This window comes from Rhipicephalus microplus, chromosome X (genome assembly GCF_043290135.1).
Source record: "Rhipicephalus microplus isolate Deutch F79 chromosome X, USDA_Rmic, whole genome shotgun sequence".
NCBI lineage: Eukaryota > Metazoa > Arthropoda > Arachnida > Ixodida > Ixodidae > Rhipicephalus > Rhipicephalus microplus.
In genome coordinates this window covers 74098944-74118605 of record NC_134710.1, presented here as the reverse complement: position 1 = coordinate 74118605, position 19662 = coordinate 74098944, and the positions used below count along the sequence as shown (strand labels likewise).

Below are 19662 nucleotides of genomic sequence, written 5' to 3'. Positions count from 1 at the left end.
AAGATAGGTCTTCTTATAGCACAAACCTGAAAAAGAGGGAAAAATTACAAAAAGAAAATGTTCGAGCCTGCCAGGATTCGAACCTGGAATCTTCTGATCCGTAGTCAGACGCGTTACCCGTTGCGCCACAGGCCCGCGGTGCTAGAGCCTGGACAGTAACAGTTGTCAACTATAAGATAGGTCTTCTTCTAGCACAACACCCAAAAAGAGGGAAAAATTACAAAAAGAAAATGTTCGAGTTTGCAAGGATTCGAACCTGGAATCTCCTGATCCATAGTAAGACGCGTTATCCGTTGCACCACAGGCCCACGGTGTTTGAGTTTGCACAGGAACAGTTGCCAGCCTTGAGATAGGTCTTCTTATAGCTCAACACTCAAAAAGAGGGAAAAATTACAAAAAGAAAATGTTCGAGCCTGCCAGGATTCGAACCTGGAATCTTCTGATCCGTAGTCAGACGCGTTATCCGTTGCGCCACAGGCCCGCGGTACTCGAGCCTAGGCAGGAACAGTTGCCAACTATAAGATAGGTCTTCTTATAGCACAACACTCAAAAAGAGGGAAAAATTACAAAAAGAAAATGTCCGAGCCTGCCAGGATTCGAACCTGAAATCTTCTGATCCGTAGTCAGACGCGTTATCCGTCACGCCACAGGCCCACGGTGCTCGAGCCTGGACAGTAACAGTTGTCAACTATAAGACAGGTCTTCTTCTAGCACAACACCCAAAAAGAGGAAAAAATACAAAAAGAAAATGTTCGAGCCTGCCAGGATTCGAACCTGGAATCTTCTGATCCATAGTAAGACGCGTTATCCGTTGCACCACAGGCCCACGGTGTTTGAGTTTGCACAGGAACAGTTGCCAGCCTTGAGATAGGTCTTCTTATAGCTCAACACTCAAAAAGAGGGAAAAATTACAAAAAGAAAATGTTCCAGCCTGCCAGGATTCGAACCTGGAATCTTCTGATCCGTAGTCAGACGCGTTATCCGTTGCGCCACAGGCCCGTGGTGCTCGAGCCTAGGCAGGAACAATTGCCAACTATAGCATAGGGCTTCTTATAGCTCAACACTCAAAAAGAGCGAAAATATACAAAAAGTAAATGCTCGAGCCTGCCAGGATTCGAACTTGAAATCTTCTGATCCGTAGTCGGACGCGTTATCTGTTGCGCCACAGGCCCGCGGAGCTGGAGCATGGACAGGAACAGTTGCCAACTATAAGATAGGTCTTCTTATAGCACAACACTCAAAAAGAGGGAAAAATTACAAAAAGAAAATGTTCGAGCCTGTCAGGATTCGAACCTGGAATCTTCTGATCCGTAGTCGGACGCGTTATCCGTTGCGCCACAGGCCCGCGGTGCTCGAGCCTAGGCAGGAACAGTTGCCAACTATAGGATAGGGCTTCTTCTAGCACAACACCCAAAAAAAGGGAAAAATTACACAAAGAAATTGTTCGAGCCTGCCAGGATTCGAACTTGGAATCTTCTGATCCGTAGTCAGACGCGTTATCCGTTGCGCCACAGGCCCGCGGTGCTAGAGCCTGGACAGTAACAGTTGTCAACTATAAGATAGGTCTTCTTCTAGCACAACACCCAAAAAGAGGGTAAAATTACAAAAAGGAAATGTTCGAGCTTGCAAGGATTCGAACCTGGAATCTTCTGATCCGTAGTCAGACGCGTTATCTCTTGCGCCACAGGCCCGCGGTGCTCGAGCCTAGGCAGGAACACTTGCCAACTATAGCATAGGGCTTCTTATAGCTCAACACTCAAAAAGAGCGAAAATATACAAAAAGTAAATGCTCGAGCCTGCCAGGATTCGAACCTGGAATCTTCTGATCCGTAGTCAGACGCGTTATCCGTTGCGCCACAGGCCCGCGGTGCTCGAGCCTAGGCAGGAACAATTGCCAACTATAGCATAGGGCTTCTTATAGCTCAACACTCAAAAAGAGCGAAAATATACAAAAAGTAAATGCTCGAGCCTGCCAGGATTCGAACCTGAAATCTTCTGATCCGTAGTCAGACGCGTTATCTGTTGCGCCACAGGCCCGCGGTGCTGGAGCATGGACAGGAACAGTTACTATAAGATAGGTCTTCTTATAGCACAAACCTGAAAAAGAGGGAAAAATTACAAAAAGAAAATGTTCGAGCCTGCCAGGATTCGAACCTGGAATCTTCTGATCCGTAGTCAGACGCGTTACCCGTTGCGCCACAGGCCCGCGGTGCTAGAGCCTGGACAGTAACAGTTGTCAACTATAAGATAGGTCTTCTTCTAGCACAACACCCAAAAAGAGGGAAAAATTACAAAAAGAAAATGTTCGAGCTTGCAAGGATTCGAACCTGGAATCTTCTGATCCGTAGTCAGACGCGTTATCTCTTGCGCCACAGGCCCGCGGTGCTCGAGCCTAGGCAGGAACAGTTGCCAACTATAGCATAGGGCTTCTTATAGCTCAACACTCAAAAAGAGCGAAAATATACAAAAAGTAAATGCTCGAGCCTGCCAGGATTCGAACCTGGAATCTTCTGATCCGTAGTCAGACGCGTTATCCGTTTCGCCACAGGCCCGCGGTGCTGGAGCATGGACAGGAACAGTTACTATAAGATAGGTCTTCTTATAGCACAAACCTGAAAAAGAGGGAAAAATTACAAAAAGAAAATGTTCGAGCCTGCCAGGATTCGAACCTGGAATCTTCTGATCCGTAGTCAGACGCGTTACCCGTTGCGCCACAGGCCCGCGGTGCTAGAGCCTGGACAGTAACAGTTGTCAACTATAAGATAGGTCTTCTTCTAGCACAACACCCAAAAAGAGGGAAAAATTACAAAAAGAAAATGTTCGAGCTTGCAAGGATTCGAACCTGGAATCTCCTGATCCATAGTAAGACGCGTTATCCGTTGCACCACAGGCCCACGGTGTTTGAGTTTGCACAGGAACAGTTGCCAGCCTTGAGATAGGTCTTCTTATAGCTCAACACTCAAAAAGAGGGAAAAATTACAAAAAGAAAATGTTCGAGCCTGCCAGGATTCGAACCTGGAATCTTCTGATCCGTAGTCAGACGCGTTATCCGTTGCGCCACAGGCCCGCGGTACTCGAGCCTAGGCAGGAACAGTTGCCAACTATAAGATAGGTCTTCTTATAGCACAACACTCAAAAAGAGGGAAAAATTACAAAAAGAAAATGTCCGAGCCTGCCAGGATTCGAACCTGAAATCTTCTGATCCGTAGTCAGACGCGTTATCCGTCACGCCACAGGCCCACGGTGCTCGAGCCTGGACAGTAACAGTTGTCAACTATAAGACAGGTCTTCTTCTAGCACAACACCCAAAAAGAGGAAAAAATACAAAAAGAAAATGTTCGAGCCTGCCAGGATTCGAACCTGGAATCTTCTGATCCATAGTAAGACGCGTTATCCGTTGCACCACAGGCCCACGGTGTTTGAGTTTGCACAGGAACAGTTGCCAGCCTTGAGATAGGTCTTCTTATAGCTCAACACTCAAAAAGAGGGAAAAATTACAAAAAGAAAATGTTCCAGCCTGCCAGGATTCAAACCTGGAATCTTCTGATCCGTAGTCAGACGCGTTATCCGTTGCGCCACAGGCCCGTGGTGCTCGAGCCTAGGCAGGAACAATTGCCAACTATAGCATAGGGCTTCTTATAGCTCAACACTCAAAAAGAGCGAAAATATACAAAAAGTAAATGCTCGAGCCTGCCAGGATTCGAACTTGAAATCTTCTGATCCGTAGTCGGACGCGTTATCTGTTGCGCCACAGGCCCGCGGAGCTGGAGCATGGACAGGAACAGTTGCCAACTATAAGATAGGTCTTCTTATAGCACAACACTCAAAAAGAGGGAAAAATTACAAAAAGAAAATGTTCGAGCCTGCCAGGATTCGAACCAGGAATCTTCTGATCCGTAGTCAGACGCGTTATTCGTTGCGCCACAGGCCCGCGGTGCTCGAGCCTAGGCAGGAACAGTTGCCAACTATAGGATAGGGCTTCCTATAGCTCAACACTCAAAAATAGCGAAAAGCTTCAAAAAGAAAACCCTCGAGCCTGCCAGGATTCGAATCTGGAATCTTCTGATCCGTAGTCAAACGCGTTATCCGTTGCGCCACAGACCCTTTTTTTTTTTTTTTTTTTTTTCTTTATTGCCGGCTTCGCACAAAAGAAATACAATTTACGATCACATTTAAACAAGTTTAAAAAACACCAGCCTGGCTGTGACTAGTTTCATTTAAAACTGCTTCATTGTAGCCAACACGTTCAACAACGACACCCATTCGGGTCTTTCTTCTCTGGAAGATAACACGTCTCTTATGTATACAATACTTTCCGTGAAGTATTCATGCGCACATCGGGCATCTTTATCTACGTGTCTTACTGCCATTCTAGTTCGCCACACGCTGTGAAGCACAAGCAACATAAACATATCATAAGGCACACCATCCTCATTTTCTACAGCCAAGAATCTAATACCGTGTGGTGTGATAGGCAAGTCCTTTTTCAAAGTACGCTGCAGAATGTCCCACAGAAAAACAGCATCCCAGCAATCAAGAAAAATGTGGTTGACAGTCTCGGGTTTCTTACAGATAAGGCAGTCCATCGACCACGGAACAAAGAAACCCTTTTCTTGTAACCATGGTTTTACGGGCAATGTTCCGCTGTGCAGCTGAAAAAAAAATGTCTTTGCACTTGCGCGTACGGTCATCATTTTCACTCTCTTCAATACGTCACGTTCAGCACCAACCTGGTATACTGATCTGTAGATAGGCTGAGGCAGCATTACGTCACGTAAATCTCTGTAAAGACGTTTTCTCTTTACAACAGATAAATATTCCATTGAAAATCTCACTTTCAGTATTTCATATGCCATTATAACTTCTCTTAAATATCCGCGTAGGTTACATTTCACAGGCATACTTGATACCACATAATCAGGAATCTTATTAGAAAGTACAATTTGTAGAAATGTTCTCACAAACGGATTACATTGGTCGCGTAAAAAAATATATCTAGACACAATTTGCTTGAGGAAGAGGTGAGCCAATCCTAAACCACCATTTCTTAGTGAATGAAATAAGTTTGTTCGACTCGTACGCTCCCAAACCGACCCCCAAACAAACACAGCTAAGACTCGATGCAATTTCTGCACATTTGCTCTTGACATAAATAGGAACTGCAGAACATACCATACTTTGCAAACAATGAACCAATTGCATGCAGTCGCTCTAGAAAACATAGAAAGTTCCCTACCACCCCAGTTTCTTGTCTTCTCACGAGTGCTCTCACATATCTCTTTCCAGTAATCATCCGTGTTTTTATAATGCTGGAGGGGTACTCCGAGATACTTCGTCGGTACAAGTGACCAGTTCATATTTGCAAAGTTTTGTGGGGTGGTCTCCCAAGAACCATGCCACAAGCCTAGGCATTTGTCCCAGTTTACTGCACTGCCTGTCATCTTGCAAAAATAGGCCACATGACGTATCACTTCACTGACACTTTCCTTATCGCTACAAAACACGGCGATATCGTCAGCATATGTTAGCATTTTAACTTCACTGTTCATTAGCTGATACCCTTTTATTGTTTCATTGCTAATAATCTTCATGCAGAAAGGTTCCATATATATTGCAAATAATAAAGCCGAAATGGGATCACCTTGCCGCACACCGTTTGTCACTTGAAAGCTTTCAGTAAGTCGCCCATTAATTACAGTACTCGTAAAGCACTCTCTATAGGCCATTTTTACCCCTTCCAAAATGACAGACCCTACATTAACATATTCTAATATCAAAAAAAGGATATCATGATTTACACGGTCAAAGGCTTTTTCCAGATCTAATTGCAACATTGCAACCTTGCCACCAAACACATCGCAGCTCTCCAGCACGCTTCTCGCTACATGAACATTTGTATTTATTGTGCGTCCTTTTATACCACAAGTCTGGTGTGGTCCAACTAGTATTTTCATCATCCTTTGCAACCTGCCTGCAAGAACCTTCATAAACACTTTATAGTCTGTGTTGGCTAAACTGATTGGTCGGTACGACTTGACGGACAATAATTTTTTGGGGTCGTCAGTTTTCGGTATGAGTATTACGTGCGTCTTTTTAAATGAGCCGGGCAGAACCTTTAATCTTATAGCCTCCGTGAAGACACGATGTAAGGCAACAGGAATAACACCTTTAAAAGTCTTGTACAATGCGGCACCAAATCCATCAGGTCCCGGTGCTTTGCCAGCCGCTAGGTCATCAATAGCCTTTTCTATTTCGGACACTTCAATCGCTATCTCCAGCTGCTCTCTCTCGTTATCAGAGAGCTTTGGTATCAAATGCAGAAACTGAGCCTCAAACCCTTCCTCTGCCTTCACTTTTCGGCCAAGTATGCCTCGGAAATATTCGACAAATACTTGCTCAATTGCTGTCGCTTCACGTACAATACCGCTATCAGTTGCAATCGCTTTGATTTCATTTCGCTTGGCGTATCTTTTTTCATCCCCAAGTGCACGCTTTGTTGGTGTTTCGCCGAGAGATAATTTTTCTGCACGTGCCCTTATCACCGCCCCTCTATATTTTTCAATGTCAATTGCCTCCAATTGGTTTTTTCAACTGCCTTATTTCTTTTGTGTACTTTCCTGGCATTTTACTTTCTAGACTCAATGCGAAGTCTAACTGACATTGCAAATCTTTTTCTTTTTCCTTTTTGGCTCTATGTAACACACCGGATCTTTCTATGGCTTTCATCTTTGTCACCTCCTTAAAACGCTCCCAGGCTTCAATCACGTTCGCTTGAGGCTCAGCTAACATTTTGTTAATGGAATCCTGCACGGCTTCAACGAACAATTCATCTTTTAATAATAAGTCGTTTAATTTCCACACATCCCAGTTAAAGCGTGTCTTCTTCTGTTTATACCCTATAGTGAACATTACTAAACTGTGGTCACTGAAAGACACACTTTTTACTTCATAATTCGAACATACTCGCATTAACTCTACTGACACATAGGCTCTGTCTAGCCTCGCATGGCTTTCGTTCTGAAAGTGTGTGAAGTGCTCTTCTGCAGAGAGCACATCACCAACATCTTCGAGATGACAATCTTGTACAATAGTGCAGAGTAGCGTTGCACTTTGGTCTTTTATGGCTGCTTTTTTTGCTCTGTCCTGAGGGTTGCAAACACAATTAAAGTCGCCGAGCATAATGACAATCCTGCCACAGCTAAGAAAAGTCTGTAAATTCTCAAACAATAATTTACGTTCAACTTCTTTGTTCGGTGCGTAAACACAGACAACTCGCCATTTTTTATTATTATATGTAAAATCGCAAACTATGAATCTCCCAGTACTAGACACAGTTACAGTCTCCTCAACTATACCAATAGAATTTTTAAGGAACAGTGCACAACCCGCCGACATTCCAACGGCATGAGACACACACACATCGTACCGGGCTCTAAAAGGGGACACCATTCGGTCAGTCTGATCTTGCCCTTCAACTTTTGTTTCCTGAATGGCAATAACATCGAGATCACGTTCCAGCATCAAACGACTTAATTGATACTGCCTTCGTCGAGCGGCAAGTCCCCTGACATTGAGAGTCGCAACTCTCAATTCTGCTTCGACGCTCATAGCCATTAGGACGTGAATGGCCGTCCCGGCCACATGGTTCTCACCTCTGATACTCCTTTATCACCATCAGGTCCAAGGTTCGATATGGTCTGATAGGTCCCCTTTCTTTTGATCACAAAAGTAGAGCGCCGCGCACGTTTCACGCAGCACATTATGCACACTTCACCACTGCGCTCCATTTGTTGGTGCTTCCGCCGGGTCAATACTTGTGTCACTTAATCCAGACCCCCACCTTACGGGGGCTTTTGATCTGAAGGGGGCCCCGCTGAAGGCCCCTTCTGTTGTTGATCTGTCAGTCGCTGATGCAATGCCTGCTGATTCGGCACTGGTTGCTGCTGCGGCAGTTGTGTCTGTTGCACCTGGGTTGGTGGGAGGTTCTCGGCTATTCGACGTTCGCTGAGGATGTTAGGTGCCGGTCTACGGCGCACGTTCATCGCCTTGGCCGGTGGTTCCTCCACTTCTTTCGTTGTAGCAGCCTTCTTGCCTTCCGCCTCTTCCCTGGGCCTTTTACATGTATTTGACGTGTCCATGTTTTCCGACATTTCTTCCTGTGCTGCAAGCGCCGTTATATCTTGTGTGTTCCTCGTGGATTGCACGTCTTTTGTAGAACCCTTGTCTTTGTTAGACGTCGTCTCAGCACCTGTGGGGCGTGGCGTAAGGGGCGTCAACTTGGGTTTCGGTTCCTCCCGACGCGCCCCTATCAGCTCTTCTGCTTCAGCCTCGTCCATGTGATGCTCGGAAAGTTCTTCGCCTCCCGCGGGCCCTGCTACACTTGCATATGTTCTCATACAGCCGCTCTCATTATGCCCAAAACGCCGACACACTGTACAACGTGGGGCTCGGCAATCCCTCCTAATATGACCTGTTCCGCGGCAACGCAGGCATAACGGTGCTCTTCCCGCGACGACAACTAGCGTGAGGTCTCCGGCAATCCGCAACTGATGTGGGAGGTCATCCACCGTGAGGCCAGCTTTGAGCCTGATGCTCACCACTCGCGTCGAAGAGCCTTTGTCGGTGCATCCGTACACGCGCCAGCGCTCTCGCACTATTTCGTTCACCTTGCCATAAGGAGCCAACGCTGCCCTCACCTCGTCGTCAGGAACGTTAAACAGTAGCCAGTGTATCTTCAGCTTCGTATCCTGGTGGTTAGGGTCGATAGTGACACAGCGCTGGTTCTTCACCACAATGTCCCCAGCAGCGAGTATTCTCTTCTTGCCCTCCTCGTCCTTGAAAGTGATGGCCCAAACATGATTCATTTGGTACGCCCCCAAGGCAGCAACCTCGGGAAGCAAAGCCAAACGAATAAGAGCGTCCCTGAAATCCTCAACGCGATACGGCCGCGCCTTGATATCAGCGTGCAAAAAGACAGTATGCAGCGTTGAATCATTTGATGGCAGTCGGGGCAAAATAATCTGATAATCCTGTGACGATTCGTCCATGTTCCTGGTACCGCGACCGAGCTGGGCCGTTGATGCCGCTCCGATATCGCCGGAGCTCATGCCGCCACGTCCGTACACTACGGTGGCCGGAAGTGGAATCTTGCGCCACAGACCCGTGGTGCTCGAGCCTGGACAGTAACAGTTGTCAACTATAGGATAGGTCTTCTTCTAGCACAACACCCAAAAAAGAAAAAAAATTACAAAAAGAAAATGTTCGAGCCTGCCAGGATTCGAACCTGGAATCTTCTGATCCATAGTAAGACGCGTTATCCGTTGCACCACAGGCCTACGGTGTTTGAGTTTGCACAGGAACAGTTGCCAGCCTTGAGATAGGTCTTCTTATAGCTCAACACTCAAAAAGAGGGAAAAATTACAAAAAGAAAATGTTCCAGCCTGCCAGGATTCGAACCTGGAATCTTCTGATCCGCAGTCAGACGCGTTATCCGTTGCGCCACAGGCCCGCGGTGCTCGAGCCTAGGCAGGAACAGTTGCCAACTATAGGATTGGTCTTCTTATAGCACAACACTCAAAAAGAGGGAAAAATTACAAAAAGAAAATGTTCGAGCCAGCCAGGATTCGAACCTGGAATCTTCTGATCCGTAGTCAGACGCGTTATCCGTTGCGCCACAGGCCCGCGGTGCTCGAGCCTAGGCAGGAACAGTTGCCAACTATAGGATAGGTCTTCTTCTAGCACAACACCCAAAAAAGGAAAAAATTACAAAAAGAAAATGTTCGAGCCTGCCAGGATTCGAACCTGGAATCTTCTGATCCGTAGTCAGACGCGTTATCCGTTGCGCCACAGGCCCGCGGTGCTAGAGCCTGGACAGTAACAGTTGTCAACTATAAGATAGGTCTTCTTCTAGCACAACACCCAAAAAGAGGAAAAAATTACAAAAATAAAATGTTCGAGCCTGCCAGGATTCGAACCTGGAATCTTCTGATCCGTAGTCAGACGCGTTATCCGTTGCGCCACACGCCCGCGGCGCTAAAGCCTGGACAGTAACAGTTGTCAACTATAAGATAGGTCTTCTTCTAGCACAACACCCAAAAAGAGGGAAAAATTACAAAAAGAAAATGTTCGAGCTTGCAAGGATTCGAACCTGGAATCTTCTGATCCGTAGTCAGACGCGTTATCTCTTGCGCCACAGGCCCGCGGTGCTCGAGCCTAGGCAGGAACAGTTGCCAACTATAGCATAGGGCTTCTTATAGCTCAACACTCAAAAAGAGCGAAAATATACAAAAAGTAAATGCTCGAGCCTGCCAGGATTCGAACCTGGAATCTTCTGATCCGTAGTCAGACGCGTTATCCGTTGCGCCACAGGCCCGCGGTGCTGGAGCATGGACAGGAACAGTTACTATAAGATAGGTCTTCTTATAGCACAAACCTGAAAAAGAGGGAAAAATTACAAAAAGAAAATGTTCGAGCCTGCCAGGATTCGAACCTGGAATCTTCTGATCCGTAGTCAGACGCGTTATCCGTTGCGCCACAGGCCCGCGGTGCTAGAGCCTGGACAGTAACAGTTGTCAACTATAAGATAGGTCTTCTTCTAGCACAACACCCAAAAAGAGGAAAAAATTACAAAAAGAAAATGTTCGAGCCTGCCAGGATTCGAACCTGGAATCTTCTGATCCGTAGTCAGACGCGTTATCCGTTGCGCCACAGGCCCGCGGTGCTAGAGCCTGGACAGTAACAGTTGTCAACTATAAGATAGGTCTTCTTCTAGCACAACACCCAAAAAGAGGGAAAAATTACAAAAAGAAAATGTTCGAGCTTGCAAGGATTCGAACCTGGAATCTTCTGATCCGTAGTCAGACGCGTTATCCGTTGCGCCACAGGCCCGCGGTGCTGGAGCATGGACAGGAACAGTTACTATAAGATAGGTCTTCTTATAGCACAAACCTGAAAAAGAGGGAAAAATTACAAAAAGAAAATGTTCGAGCCTGCCAGGATTCGAACCTGGAATCTTCTGATCCGTAGTCAGACGCGTTACCCGTTGCGCCACAGGCCCGCGGTGCTAGAGCCTGGACACTAACAGTTGTCAACTATAAGATAGGTCTTCTTCTAGCACAACACCCAAAAAGAGGGAAAAATTACAAAAAGAAAATGTTCGAGCTTGCAAGGATTCGAACCTGGAATCTCCTGATCCGTAGTCAGACGCGTTATCCATTGCGCCACAGGCCCGCAGTCCTCGAGCATAGACAGGAACAATTGCCAAATATAAGATGGTTCTTCTTATAGCGCAACACTCAAAAAGAGCGAAAAACTACAAAAAGAAAATGCTCAAGGCTGCCAGGAATCGAACCTGGAATCTTCTGATCCATAGTAAGACGCGTTATCCGTTGCACCACAGGCCCACGGTGTTTGTGTTTGCACAGGAACAGTTGCCAGCCTTGAGATAGGTCTTCTTATAGCTCAACACTCAAAAAGAGGGAAAAATTACAAAAAGAAAATGTTCGAGCCTGCCAGGATTCGAACCTGGAATCTTCTGATCCGTAGTCAGACGCGTTATCCGTTGCGCCACAGGCCCGCGGTGCTAGAGCCTGGACAGTAACAGTTGTCAACTATAAGATAGGTCTTCGTCTAGCACAACACCCAAAAAGAGGGTAAAATTACAAAAAGAAAATGTTCGAGCTTGCAAGGATTCGAACCTGGAATCTTCTGATCCGTAGTCAGACGCGTTATCTCTTGCGCCACAGGCCCGCGGTGCTCGAGCCTAGGCAGGAACAGTTGCCAACTATAGCATAGGGCTTCTTATAGCTCAACACTCAAAAAGAGCGAAAATATACAAAAAGTAAATGCTCGAGCCTGCCAGGATTCGAACCTGAAATCTTCTGATCCGTAGTCAGACGCGTTATCCGTTGCGCCACAGGCCCGCGGTGCTCGAGCCTAGGCAGGAACAATTGCCAACTATAGCATAGGGCTTCTTATAGCTCAACACTCAAAAAGAGCGAAAATATACAAAAAGTAAATGCTCGAGCCTGCCAGGATTCGAACCTGAAATCTTCTGATCCGTAGTCAGACGCGTTATCTGTTGCGCCACAGGCCCGCGGTGCTGGAGCATGGACAGGAACAGTTACTATAAGATAGGTCTTCTTATAGCACAAACCTGAAAAAGAGGGAAAAATTACAAAAAGAAAATGTTCGAGCCTGCCAGGATTCGAATCTGGAATCTTCTGATCCGTAGTCAGACGCGTTACCCGTTGCGCCACAGGCCCGCGGTGCTAGAGCCTGGACAGTAACAGTTGTCAACTATAAGATAGGTCTTCTTCTAGCACAACACCCAAAAAGAGGGAAAAATTACAAAAAGAAAATGTTCGAGCTTGCAAGGATTCGAACCTGGAATCTTCTGATCCCTAGTCAGACGCGTTATCTCTTGCACCACAGGCCCGCGGTGCTCGAGCCTAGGCAGGAACAGTTGCCAAATATAAGATGGTTCTTCTTATAGCGCAACACTCAAAAAGAGCGAAAAACTACAAAAACAAAATGCTCAAGGCTGCCAGGAATCGAACCTGGAATCTTCTGATCCATAGTAAGACGCGTTATCCGTTGCACCACAGGCCCACGGTGTTTGAGTTTGCACAGGAACAGTTGCCAGCCTTGAGATAGGTCTTCTTATAGCTCAACACTCAAAAAGAGGGAAAAATTACAAAAAGAAAATGTTCGAGCCTGCCAGGATTCGAACCTGGAATCTTCTGATCCGTAGTCAGACGCGTTATCCGTTGCGCCACAGGCCCGCGGTGCTCGAGCCTAGGCAGGAACAGTTGCCAACTATAGGATAGGGCTTCCTATAGCTCAACACTCAAAAATAGCGAAAAACTTCAAAAAGAAAACCCTCGAGCCTGCCATGATTCGAACCATGAATCTTCTGATCCGTAGTCAGACGCGTTATCCGTCGCGCCACAGGCCCACGGTGCTAGAGCCTGGACAGTAACAGTTGCCAACTATAAGATAGGTCTTCTTATAGCACAACACTCAAAAAGAGGGAAAAATTACAAAAAGAAAATGTTCGAGCCTGCCAGGATTCGAACCTGGAATCTTCTGATCCGTAGTCAGACGCGTTATCCGTTGCGCCACAGGCCCGCGGTGCTCGAGCCTAGGCAGGAACAGTTGCCAACTATAGGATAGGTCTTCTTCTAGCACAACACCCAAAAAAAGGAAAAAATTACAAAAAGAAAATGTTCGAGCCTGCCAGGATTCGAACCTGGAATCTTCTGATCCGTAGTCAGACGCGTTATCCGTTGCGCCAAAGGCCCGCGGTGCTAGAGCCTGGACAGTAACAGTTGCCAGCCTTGAGATAGGTCTTCTTATAGCTCAACACTCAAAAAGAGCGAAGAAACTACAAAAAACATGCTCGACCCTGCCAGGATTCTTACAAGGAATCTTCTGATCCATGGTCAGACGCATTATCCGTTGCGCCCACGGTATTCGAGCTTGAAAAGGAACATTTACCAACTATGAGGTAGGTCTTCTTATAGCGCAACACTCAAAAAGAGCGAAACACCTAAAATAAGAATATGCTCGAACCTGGAAACTTCTGATCCGTAGTCAGACGCGTTATCCGTTGCACCACAGGCCCGCGGTGCTCGATCCTGGACAGGAGCAGTTGCCAACTATAAGATAGGTCGTCTTATAGCGCAACACTCAAAGAGAGCGAAGAAACTTCAAAAAAACATGCTTGAGCCTGCCAGGATTCGTTATCCGTTGCGCCACAGGCCCACGGTGTTTGAGCTTGAAGAGTAACAGTTGCCAACTATGAGATAGGTCTTCTTATAACGCAACACTCAAATAGAGAGAAGAAACTACAAAAAGAAAATGCTCGAGCCTGCCAGGATTCGAAACTGGAATCTCCTGATCCGTAGTCAGACGCGTTATCCGTTGCGCCACAGGCCCGCAATGCTGGAGCATGGACAGGAACAGTTGCCATCTATAAGATAGGTCTTCTTATAGCACAAACCTGAAAAAGAGGGAAAAATTGCAAAAAGAAAATGTTCCAGTCTTCCAGGATTCGAACCTGGAATCTTCTGATCCGTAGTCAGACGCGTTACCCGTTGCGCCAAAGGCCCGCGGTGCTAGTGCCTGGACAGTAACAGTTGTCAACTGTAAGATGGGTCTTCTTATAGCGCAACACTTAAAAAGAGCGAAAAACTACTAAAAGAAAATGCTCGAGCCTGCCAGGATTCGAACCTGGAATCTTCTGATCCGTAGTCAGACGCGTTATCCGTTGCGCCACAGGCCCGCGGTGCTAGAGCCTGGACAGTAACAGTTGTCAACTATAAGATAGGTCTTCATCTAGCACAACACCCAAAAAGAGGGTAAAATTACAAAAAGAAAATGTTCGAGCTTGCAAGGATTCGAACCTGGAATCTTCTGATCCGTAGTCAGACGCGTTATCTCTTGCGCCACAGGCCCGCGGTGCTCGAGCCTAGGCAGGAACAGTTGCCAACTATAGCATAGGGCTTCTTATAGCTCAACACTCAAAAAGAGCGAAAATATACAAAAAGTAAATGCTCGAGCCTGCCAGGATTCGAACCTGGAATCTTCTGATCCGTAGTCAGACGCGTTATCCGTTGCGCCACAGGCCCGCGGTGCTCGAGCCTAGGCAGGAACAATTGCCAACTATAGCATAGGGCTTCTTATAGCTCAACACTCAAAAAGAGCGAAAATATACAAAAAGTAAATGCTCGAGCCTGCCAGGATTCGAACCTGAAATCTTCTGATCCGTAGTCAGACGCGTTATCTGTTGCGCCACAGGCCCGCGGTGCTGGAGCATGGACAGGAACAGTTACTATAAGATAGGTCTTCTTATAGCACAAACCTGAAAAAGAGGGAAAAATTACAAAAAGAAAATGTTCGAGCCTGCCAGGATTCGAATCTGGAATCTTCTGATCCGTAGTCAGACGCGTTACCCGTTGCGCCACAGGCCCGCGGTGCTAGAGCCTGGACAGTAACAGTTGTCAACTATAAGATAGGTCTTCTTCTAGCACAACACCCAAAAAGAGGGAAAAATTACAAAAAGAAAATGTTCGAGCTTGCAAGGATTCGAACCTGGAATCTTCTGATCCCTAGTCAGACGCGTTATCTCTTGCACCACAGGCCCGCGGTGCTCGAGCCTAGGCAGGAACAGTTGCCAAATATAAGATGGTTCTTCTTATAGCGCAACACTCAAAAAGAGCGAAAAACTACAAAAACAAAATGCTCAAGGCTGCCAGGAATCGAACCTGGAATCTTCTGATCCATAGTAAGACGCGTTATCCGTTGCACCACAGGCCCACGGTGTTTGAGTTTGCACAGGAACAGTTGCCAGCCTTGAGATAGGTCTTCTTATAGCTCAACACTCAAAAAGAGGGAAAAATTACAAAAAGAAAATGTTCGAGCCTGCCAGGATTCGAACCTGGAATCTTCTGATCCGTAGTCAGACGCGTTATCCGTTGCGCCACAGGCCCGCGGTGCTCGAGCCTAGGCAGGAACAGTTGCCAACTATAGGATAGGTCTTCTTCTAGCACAACACCCAAAAAAAGGAAAAAATTACAAAAAGAAAATGTTCGAGCCTGCCAGGATTCGAACCTGGAATCTTCTGATCCGTAGTCAGACGCGTTATCCGTTGCGCCAAAGGCCCGCGGTGCTAGAGCCTGGACAGTAACAGTTGCCAGCCTTGAGATAGGTCTTCTTATAGCTCAACACTCAAAAAGAGCGAAGAAACTACAAAAAACATGCTCGACCCTGCCAGGATTCTTACAAGGAATCTTCTGATCCATGGTCAGACGCATTATCCGTTGCGCCCACGGTATTCGAGCTTGAAAAGGAACATTTACCAACTATGAGGTAGGTCTTCTTATAGCGCAACACTCAAAAAGAGCGAAACACCTAAAATAAGAATATGCTCGAACCTGGAAACTTCTGATCCGTAGTCAGACGCGTTATCCGTTGCACCACAGGCCCGCGGTGCTCGATCCTGGACAGGAGCAGTTGCCAACTATAAGATAGGTCGTCTTATAGCGCAACACTCAAAGAGAGCGAAGAAACTTCAAAAAAACATGCTTGAGCCTGCCAGGATTCGTTATCCGTTGCGCCACAGGCCCACGGTGTTTGAGCTTGAAGAGTAACAGTTGCCAACTATGAGATAGGTCTTCTTATAACGCAACACTCAAATAGAGAGAAGAAACTACAAAAAGAAAATGCTCGAGCCTGCCAGGATTCGAAACTGGAATCTCCTGATCCGTAGTCAGACGCGTTATCCGTTGCGCCACAGGCCCGCAATGCTGGAGCATGGACAGGAACAGTTGCCATCTATAAGATAGGTCTTCTTATAGCACAAACCTGAAAAAGAGGGAAAAATTGCAAAAAGAAAATGTTCCAGTCTTCCAGGATTCGAACCTGGAATCTTCTGATCCGTAGTCAGACGCGTTACCCGTTGCGCCAAAGGCCCGCGGTGCTAGTGCCTGGACAGTAACAGTTGTCAACTGTAAGATGGGTCTTCTTATAGCGCAACACTTAAAAAGAGCGAAAAACTACTAAAAGAAAATGCTCGAGGCTGCCAGGATTCGAACCTGGAATCTTCTGATCCATAGTAAGACGTGTTATCCGTTGCGCCACAGGCCCACGGTGTTTGAGCTTGAACAGGAACAGTTGCCAACCATGAGATAAGTCTTCTTATAGCGCAACACTCAAAGAGAGCGAAGAATCTACAAAAAAACGTGCTCGAGCCTGCCAGGATTCCTACAAGATATCTTCTGATCCATGGTCAGACGCATTATCCGTTGCGCCCACGGTGTTCGAGCTTGAAAAGGAACAGTTGCCAACTATGAGGTAGGTCTTCTTATAGCGCAACAATCAAAAAGAGCGAAAAAACTAACAAAAGAATCTGCTCGAGCATGGAATCTTCTGATCCGTAGTCAGACGCGTTATCCGTTGCGCCACAGGCCCACGGTGTTCGAGCTCGAACAGAAGCTGTTGCGAACAATAAAACAATCTTCTTGTAGCAAAACACTCTAAGATAGCGAAGAAACTGCGAAAAAAATTTGTTCGAGCCTGCCAGGATTCGAACCTGGAATCTTCTGATCCGTAGTCAGACGCGTTATTTGTTGCGCCACAGGCCCACGGCGTTCGAGCTTGAACCCGAACAGTTGCCAACAAGAAAATAAGTCTTATAATAGCGCAGTACTCAAAGAGGACGAAGAAACTGCGAAAAACAAAGTGCTCGAGCCTGCGAGGATTCAAACCTGTAATCTTCTATTCCGTAGTCGGACGCGTTATTCGTTGTGCCACAGGCCCACGGCGTTCGTGTTTGAACAGAAGCAGTTGCCAACAATAAAATAAGTCTTCTAATAGCACAACAATCTAAGAGAGCGAAGAAACTGCGAAAAATCTTTGTTCGAACCTGCCAGGGCTCGAACCTAGAATCTTCTGACCCGTAGTCAGACGCGTTACTCGTTGCGCCACAGGCCCACGGTGTTCGAGCTTGAACAGAAGCAGTTGCCAAAGTCAAAATAAGTCTTCTAATAGCACAATACTCTAAGACAGCGAAGAAACTACAAAAAGAAAATGCTCGAGCCTGCCAGGATTCGAACCGGGAATCTTCTGATCCGTAGTCAGACGCGTTATTCGTTGCGCCACAGGCCCGTGGTGCTCGAGCCTGGACAGGAACAGTTGCCAACTGTGAGATATGTCTTCTTATAGCGCAACACTCAAAAAGAGCGAAAGAACTGCAAAAAACGCTCGAGCTTGCCAGGATTCGAACCTGGAATCTTCGTATCTGTGTTGCCACAGCCCCCGACTGTTGGAAGTTGGGCATGTGCCATTCATTCGTTGTCAACAGTTTTTTCGAGCACGCACGCACACACACACACACACACACAGAGACACTATATATATATATATATATATATATATATATATATATATATATATATATATATATATATATATATATATATATATATATATATATATATATATATATATATATATATATATATATATATATATATTTATTTATTTATTTATTTATTTATATATATATATATTTATATATATATATATATATTTAGATTGTGATGTAACGTTGAAGGCAACCTTTATTAGGCCCAGAAGACACGATGAAGCGACCACGCCCAAGACACAGAGCTCAGACTAGCCAAGTCCCCACAGCAGATGAAGATGACGACCACTCATGATGATGAATATGTGTAAAGAAAGTAGATGTGCTTAATGAATGCCTACACTAACTTCCCCCCCACGTGATACCGGTCATCCTGGCCGCAGTTCTTGGCCGCAGTTTAAAGCGAAGATGAACGCCGTATGAAAGGCTTCATATGAGGTACGTGGACTATTTCTGCTGCCCTGTAGCGGCAGTCCGTCGGAAGAAGAACGGGTGCCACGCGATAATTCATAGGAGACGTTTGCTCCAAGACAGTGCAGGGGCCAATAAAACGTAATTGAAACTTCTCGCACAGTCCTGGAGTGCGAATGGGTGTAAGAAGAAGGACTTCGTCACCAGGGCTGAAAGAGACGGCACGATGAAAGGCATCATATTCAAGCTTGCGATCCTGTTGCTTGGCTTCAGTGTTGACGCGAGCCAGCTGGCGGCAATGAAGTAGACGAGACACGTATTCTTCACTTGAACATGAACATGGTTTGACAGGCGCAGAGAAGAACGAAACATTGAGGAAAGAAGGAGGGAAGCGACCATGGACGAGGTAGAACGGCGAGAAACCGGTTGTGCGCTGTACAGAGGTATCATACGCAAAAGTGACAAATGGCAAAATTGTGTCCCAGTTTCTGTGGTCGGGTTTGATATACATCGCTATCATATGTGACAGTGTACGATGAAAGCGCTCAGTCAGGCCGTTCGTCTCAGGATGGTAACTGGAGCTTCTTTTGTGTGTAGTGCCGGATGCCTTGAGCGCTTCTTCGACGAGTTCTGAAAGAAATACTCTTCGACGGTCGCTCAGGAAGGATTATTGCTCGAAGGATGAAGTCGGCCACTTCCGAAGCTGATGCAGAAGGCACGGGAGCTGTTTCGGCGTAGCGGGTCAGGTGGTCGACAGCTGTAACTATCCATCGATTGCCCGGAAGAGTCATAGTAAGCGGACCATACAGGTCAATGCCAACTGCCTCGAATGGTTGCAGGGGACACGGGAGCGGTTGTAATTGTCCACTTCGAATTAATGTAGGTAGCTTGCGACGCTGACAAAGGGTGCATGAGGCAAGGTTCTTCGCGACACAGGTGGACAAGCCCGGCCAGTAGTAGTGACACCTTATGCAATCATACGTTTTATGCAAGCCCATGTGTCCAGCAGACATGCCATCGTGATATGTCTTGAGGACTTGAGCCCGAAGAGAGCGAGGTAGAAAGGGCACCCAGCGTTGACCATCAGGGTGGTAGATATGGCGGTACAAGACGAATTGTTGAGCTTTAAATGCTTCAGCTGTCGGTGAAGACGGGCGTTAGGGGGCCGGCAAGTCCCGTCAAGGCGGTCCATGATGCGGCGACAGTAAGGGTCAGCACGTTGGTGAGCCAAGAACAAACCACACTCGCTTGGAGAAGTTGGGTCCACAGTAGCTAATGACGAAACATGTAGAGAAGAGACGGCCGAAAGCTTCTCGAGTGCGGCA

At 46.5% G+C, this 19662-nt stretch overlaps 1 protein-coding gene and 34 non-coding genes across 35 annotated transcripts; all 35 read right to left on the bottom strand.

The window, feature by feature from the left end:
• Positions 1 to 62: 62 nt before the first annotated feature.
• TRNAR-ACG (transfer RNA arginine (anticodon ACG)) lies at positions 63 to 135 on the bottom strand. Its single transcript has one exon. It is a non-coding gene; the product is annotated as a tRNA-Arg (tRNA).
• A 273-nt stretch (positions 136 to 408) lies between these two features.
• TRNAR-ACG (transfer RNA arginine (anticodon ACG)) lies at positions 409 to 481 on the bottom strand. Its single transcript has one exon. It is a non-coding gene; the product is annotated as a tRNA-Arg (tRNA).
• Positions 482 to 581: 100 nt separating this feature from the next.
• TRNAR-ACG (transfer RNA arginine (anticodon ACG)) lies at positions 582 to 654 on the bottom strand. Its single transcript has one exon. It is a non-coding gene; the product is annotated as a tRNA-Arg (tRNA).
• A 268-nt stretch (positions 655 to 922) lies between these two features.
• On the bottom strand, positions 923 to 999 carry TRNAR-ACG (transfer RNA arginine (anticodon ACG)). Its single transcript has one exon. It is a non-coding gene; the product is annotated as a tRNA-Arg (tRNA).
• A 446-nt stretch (positions 1000 to 1445) lies between these two features.
• On the bottom strand, positions 1446 to 1518 carry TRNAR-ACG (transfer RNA arginine (anticodon ACG)). The gene has a single exon. It is a non-coding gene; the product is annotated as a tRNA-Arg (tRNA).
• A 273-nt stretch (positions 1519 to 1791) lies between these two features.
• On the bottom strand, positions 1792 to 1864 carry TRNAR-ACG (transfer RNA arginine (anticodon ACG)). Its single transcript has one exon. It is a non-coding gene; the product is annotated as a tRNA-Arg (tRNA).
• Positions 1865 to 2133: 269 nt separating this feature from the next.
• TRNAR-ACG (transfer RNA arginine (anticodon ACG)) lies at positions 2134 to 2206 on the bottom strand. The gene has a single exon. It is a non-coding gene; the product is annotated as a tRNA-Arg (tRNA).
• A 273-nt stretch (positions 2207 to 2479) lies between these two features.
• On the bottom strand, positions 2480 to 2552 carry TRNAR-ACG (transfer RNA arginine (anticodon ACG)). Its single transcript has one exon. It is a non-coding gene; the product is annotated as a tRNA-Arg (tRNA).
• A 96-nt stretch (positions 2553 to 2648) lies between these two features.
• Positions 2649 to 2721, bottom strand: TRNAR-ACG (transfer RNA arginine (anticodon ACG)). The gene has a single exon. It is a non-coding gene; the product is annotated as a tRNA-Arg (tRNA).
• Positions 2722 to 2994: 273 nt separating this feature from the next.
• On the bottom strand, positions 2995 to 3067 carry TRNAR-ACG (transfer RNA arginine (anticodon ACG)). Its single transcript has one exon. It is a non-coding gene; the product is annotated as a tRNA-Arg (tRNA).
• A 100-nt stretch (positions 3068 to 3167) lies between these two features.
• TRNAR-ACG (transfer RNA arginine (anticodon ACG)) lies at positions 3168 to 3240 on the bottom strand. Its single transcript has one exon. It is a non-coding gene; the product is annotated as a tRNA-Arg (tRNA).
• A 618-nt stretch (positions 3241 to 3858) lies between these two features.
• Positions 3859 to 3931, bottom strand: TRNAR-ACG (transfer RNA arginine (anticodon ACG)). The gene has a single exon. It is a non-coding gene; the product is annotated as a tRNA-Arg (tRNA).
• A 2882-nt stretch (positions 3932 to 6813) lies between these two features.
• LOC142776884 (uncharacterized) lies at positions 6814 to 9107 on the bottom strand. Its single transcript, XM_075881218.1, has one exon. The coding sequence runs from the start codon at positions 9105 to 9107 to the stop codon at positions 7842 to 7844; it is 1266 nt and encodes a 421-aa protein (XP_075737333.1). The 3' UTR covers positions 6814 to 7841.
• A 324-nt stretch (positions 9108 to 9431) lies between these two features.
• Positions 9432 to 9508, bottom strand: TRNAR-GCG (transfer RNA arginine (anticodon GCG)). Its single transcript has one exon. It is a non-coding gene; the product is annotated as a tRNA-Arg (tRNA).
• Positions 9509 to 9608: 100 nt separating this feature from the next.
• Positions 9609 to 9681, bottom strand: TRNAR-ACG (transfer RNA arginine (anticodon ACG)). Its single transcript has one exon. It is a non-coding gene; the product is annotated as a tRNA-Arg (tRNA).
• A 99-nt stretch (positions 9682 to 9780) lies between these two features.
• Positions 9781 to 9853, bottom strand: TRNAR-ACG (transfer RNA arginine (anticodon ACG)). The gene has a single exon. It is a non-coding gene; the product is annotated as a tRNA-Arg (tRNA).
• Positions 9854 to 9953: 100 nt separating this feature from the next.
• On the bottom strand, positions 9954 to 10026 carry TRNAR-ACG (transfer RNA arginine (anticodon ACG)). Its single transcript has one exon. It is a non-coding gene; the product is annotated as a tRNA-Arg (tRNA).
• Positions 10027 to 10299: 273 nt separating this feature from the next.
• Positions 10300 to 10372, bottom strand: TRNAR-ACG (transfer RNA arginine (anticodon ACG)). Its single transcript has one exon. It is a non-coding gene; the product is annotated as a tRNA-Arg (tRNA).
• Positions 10373 to 10468: 96 nt separating this feature from the next.
• Positions 10469 to 10541, bottom strand: TRNAR-ACG (transfer RNA arginine (anticodon ACG)). Its single transcript has one exon. It is a non-coding gene; the product is annotated as a tRNA-Arg (tRNA).
• Positions 10542 to 10641: 100 nt separating this feature from the next.
• TRNAR-ACG (transfer RNA arginine (anticodon ACG)) lies at positions 10642 to 10714 on the bottom strand. The gene has a single exon. It is a non-coding gene; the product is annotated as a tRNA-Arg (tRNA).
• Positions 10715 to 10983: 269 nt separating this feature from the next.
• On the bottom strand, positions 10984 to 11056 carry TRNAR-ACG (transfer RNA arginine (anticodon ACG)). The gene has a single exon. It is a non-coding gene; the product is annotated as a tRNA-Arg (tRNA).
• Positions 11057 to 11502: 446 nt separating this feature from the next.
• TRNAR-ACG (transfer RNA arginine (anticodon ACG)) lies at positions 11503 to 11575 on the bottom strand. Its single transcript has one exon. It is a non-coding gene; the product is annotated as a tRNA-Arg (tRNA).
• Positions 11576 to 11848: 273 nt separating this feature from the next.
• Positions 11849 to 11921, bottom strand: TRNAR-ACG (transfer RNA arginine (anticodon ACG)). Its single transcript has one exon. It is a non-coding gene; the product is annotated as a tRNA-Arg (tRNA).
• Positions 11922 to 12190: 269 nt separating this feature from the next.
• Positions 12191 to 12263, bottom strand: TRNAR-ACG (transfer RNA arginine (anticodon ACG)). The gene has a single exon. It is a non-coding gene; the product is annotated as a tRNA-Arg (tRNA).
• Positions 12264 to 12709: 446 nt separating this feature from the next.
• Positions 12710 to 12782, bottom strand: TRNAR-ACG (transfer RNA arginine (anticodon ACG)). Its single transcript has one exon. It is a non-coding gene; the product is annotated as a tRNA-Arg (tRNA).
• Positions 12783 to 13055: 273 nt separating this feature from the next.
• On the bottom strand, positions 13056 to 13128 carry TRNAR-ACG (transfer RNA arginine (anticodon ACG)). The gene has a single exon. It is a non-coding gene; the product is annotated as a tRNA-Arg (tRNA).
• A 100-nt stretch (positions 13129 to 13228) lies between these two features.
• On the bottom strand, positions 13229 to 13301 carry TRNAR-ACG (transfer RNA arginine (anticodon ACG)). Its single transcript has one exon. It is a non-coding gene; the product is annotated as a tRNA-Arg (tRNA).
• A 564-nt stretch (positions 13302 to 13865) lies between these two features.
• TRNAR-ACG (transfer RNA arginine (anticodon ACG)) lies at positions 13866 to 13938 on the bottom strand. Its single transcript has one exon. It is a non-coding gene; the product is annotated as a tRNA-Arg (tRNA).
• A 273-nt stretch (positions 13939 to 14211) lies between these two features.
• Positions 14212 to 14284, bottom strand: TRNAR-ACG (transfer RNA arginine (anticodon ACG)). The gene has a single exon. It is a non-coding gene; the product is annotated as a tRNA-Arg (tRNA).
• A 273-nt stretch (positions 14285 to 14557) lies between these two features.
• TRNAR-ACG (transfer RNA arginine (anticodon ACG)) lies at positions 14558 to 14630 on the bottom strand. Its single transcript has one exon. It is a non-coding gene; the product is annotated as a tRNA-Arg (tRNA).
• A 269-nt stretch (positions 14631 to 14899) lies between these two features.
• On the bottom strand, positions 14900 to 14972 carry TRNAR-ACG (transfer RNA arginine (anticodon ACG)). The gene has a single exon. It is a non-coding gene; the product is annotated as a tRNA-Arg (tRNA).
• A 446-nt stretch (positions 14973 to 15418) lies between these two features.
• TRNAR-ACG (transfer RNA arginine (anticodon ACG)) lies at positions 15419 to 15491 on the bottom strand. Its single transcript has one exon. It is a non-coding gene; the product is annotated as a tRNA-Arg (tRNA).
• A 100-nt stretch (positions 15492 to 15591) lies between these two features.
• Positions 15592 to 15664, bottom strand: TRNAR-ACG (transfer RNA arginine (anticodon ACG)). The gene has a single exon. It is a non-coding gene; the product is annotated as a tRNA-Arg (tRNA).
• A 564-nt stretch (positions 15665 to 16228) lies between these two features.
• On the bottom strand, positions 16229 to 16301 carry TRNAR-ACG (transfer RNA arginine (anticodon ACG)). Its single transcript has one exon. It is a non-coding gene; the product is annotated as a tRNA-Arg (tRNA).
• A 770-nt stretch (positions 16302 to 17071) lies between these two features.
• Positions 17072 to 17144, bottom strand: TRNAR-ACG (transfer RNA arginine (anticodon ACG)). Its single transcript has one exon. It is a non-coding gene; the product is annotated as a tRNA-Arg (tRNA).
• Positions 17145 to 19662: the final 2518 nt, after the last annotated feature.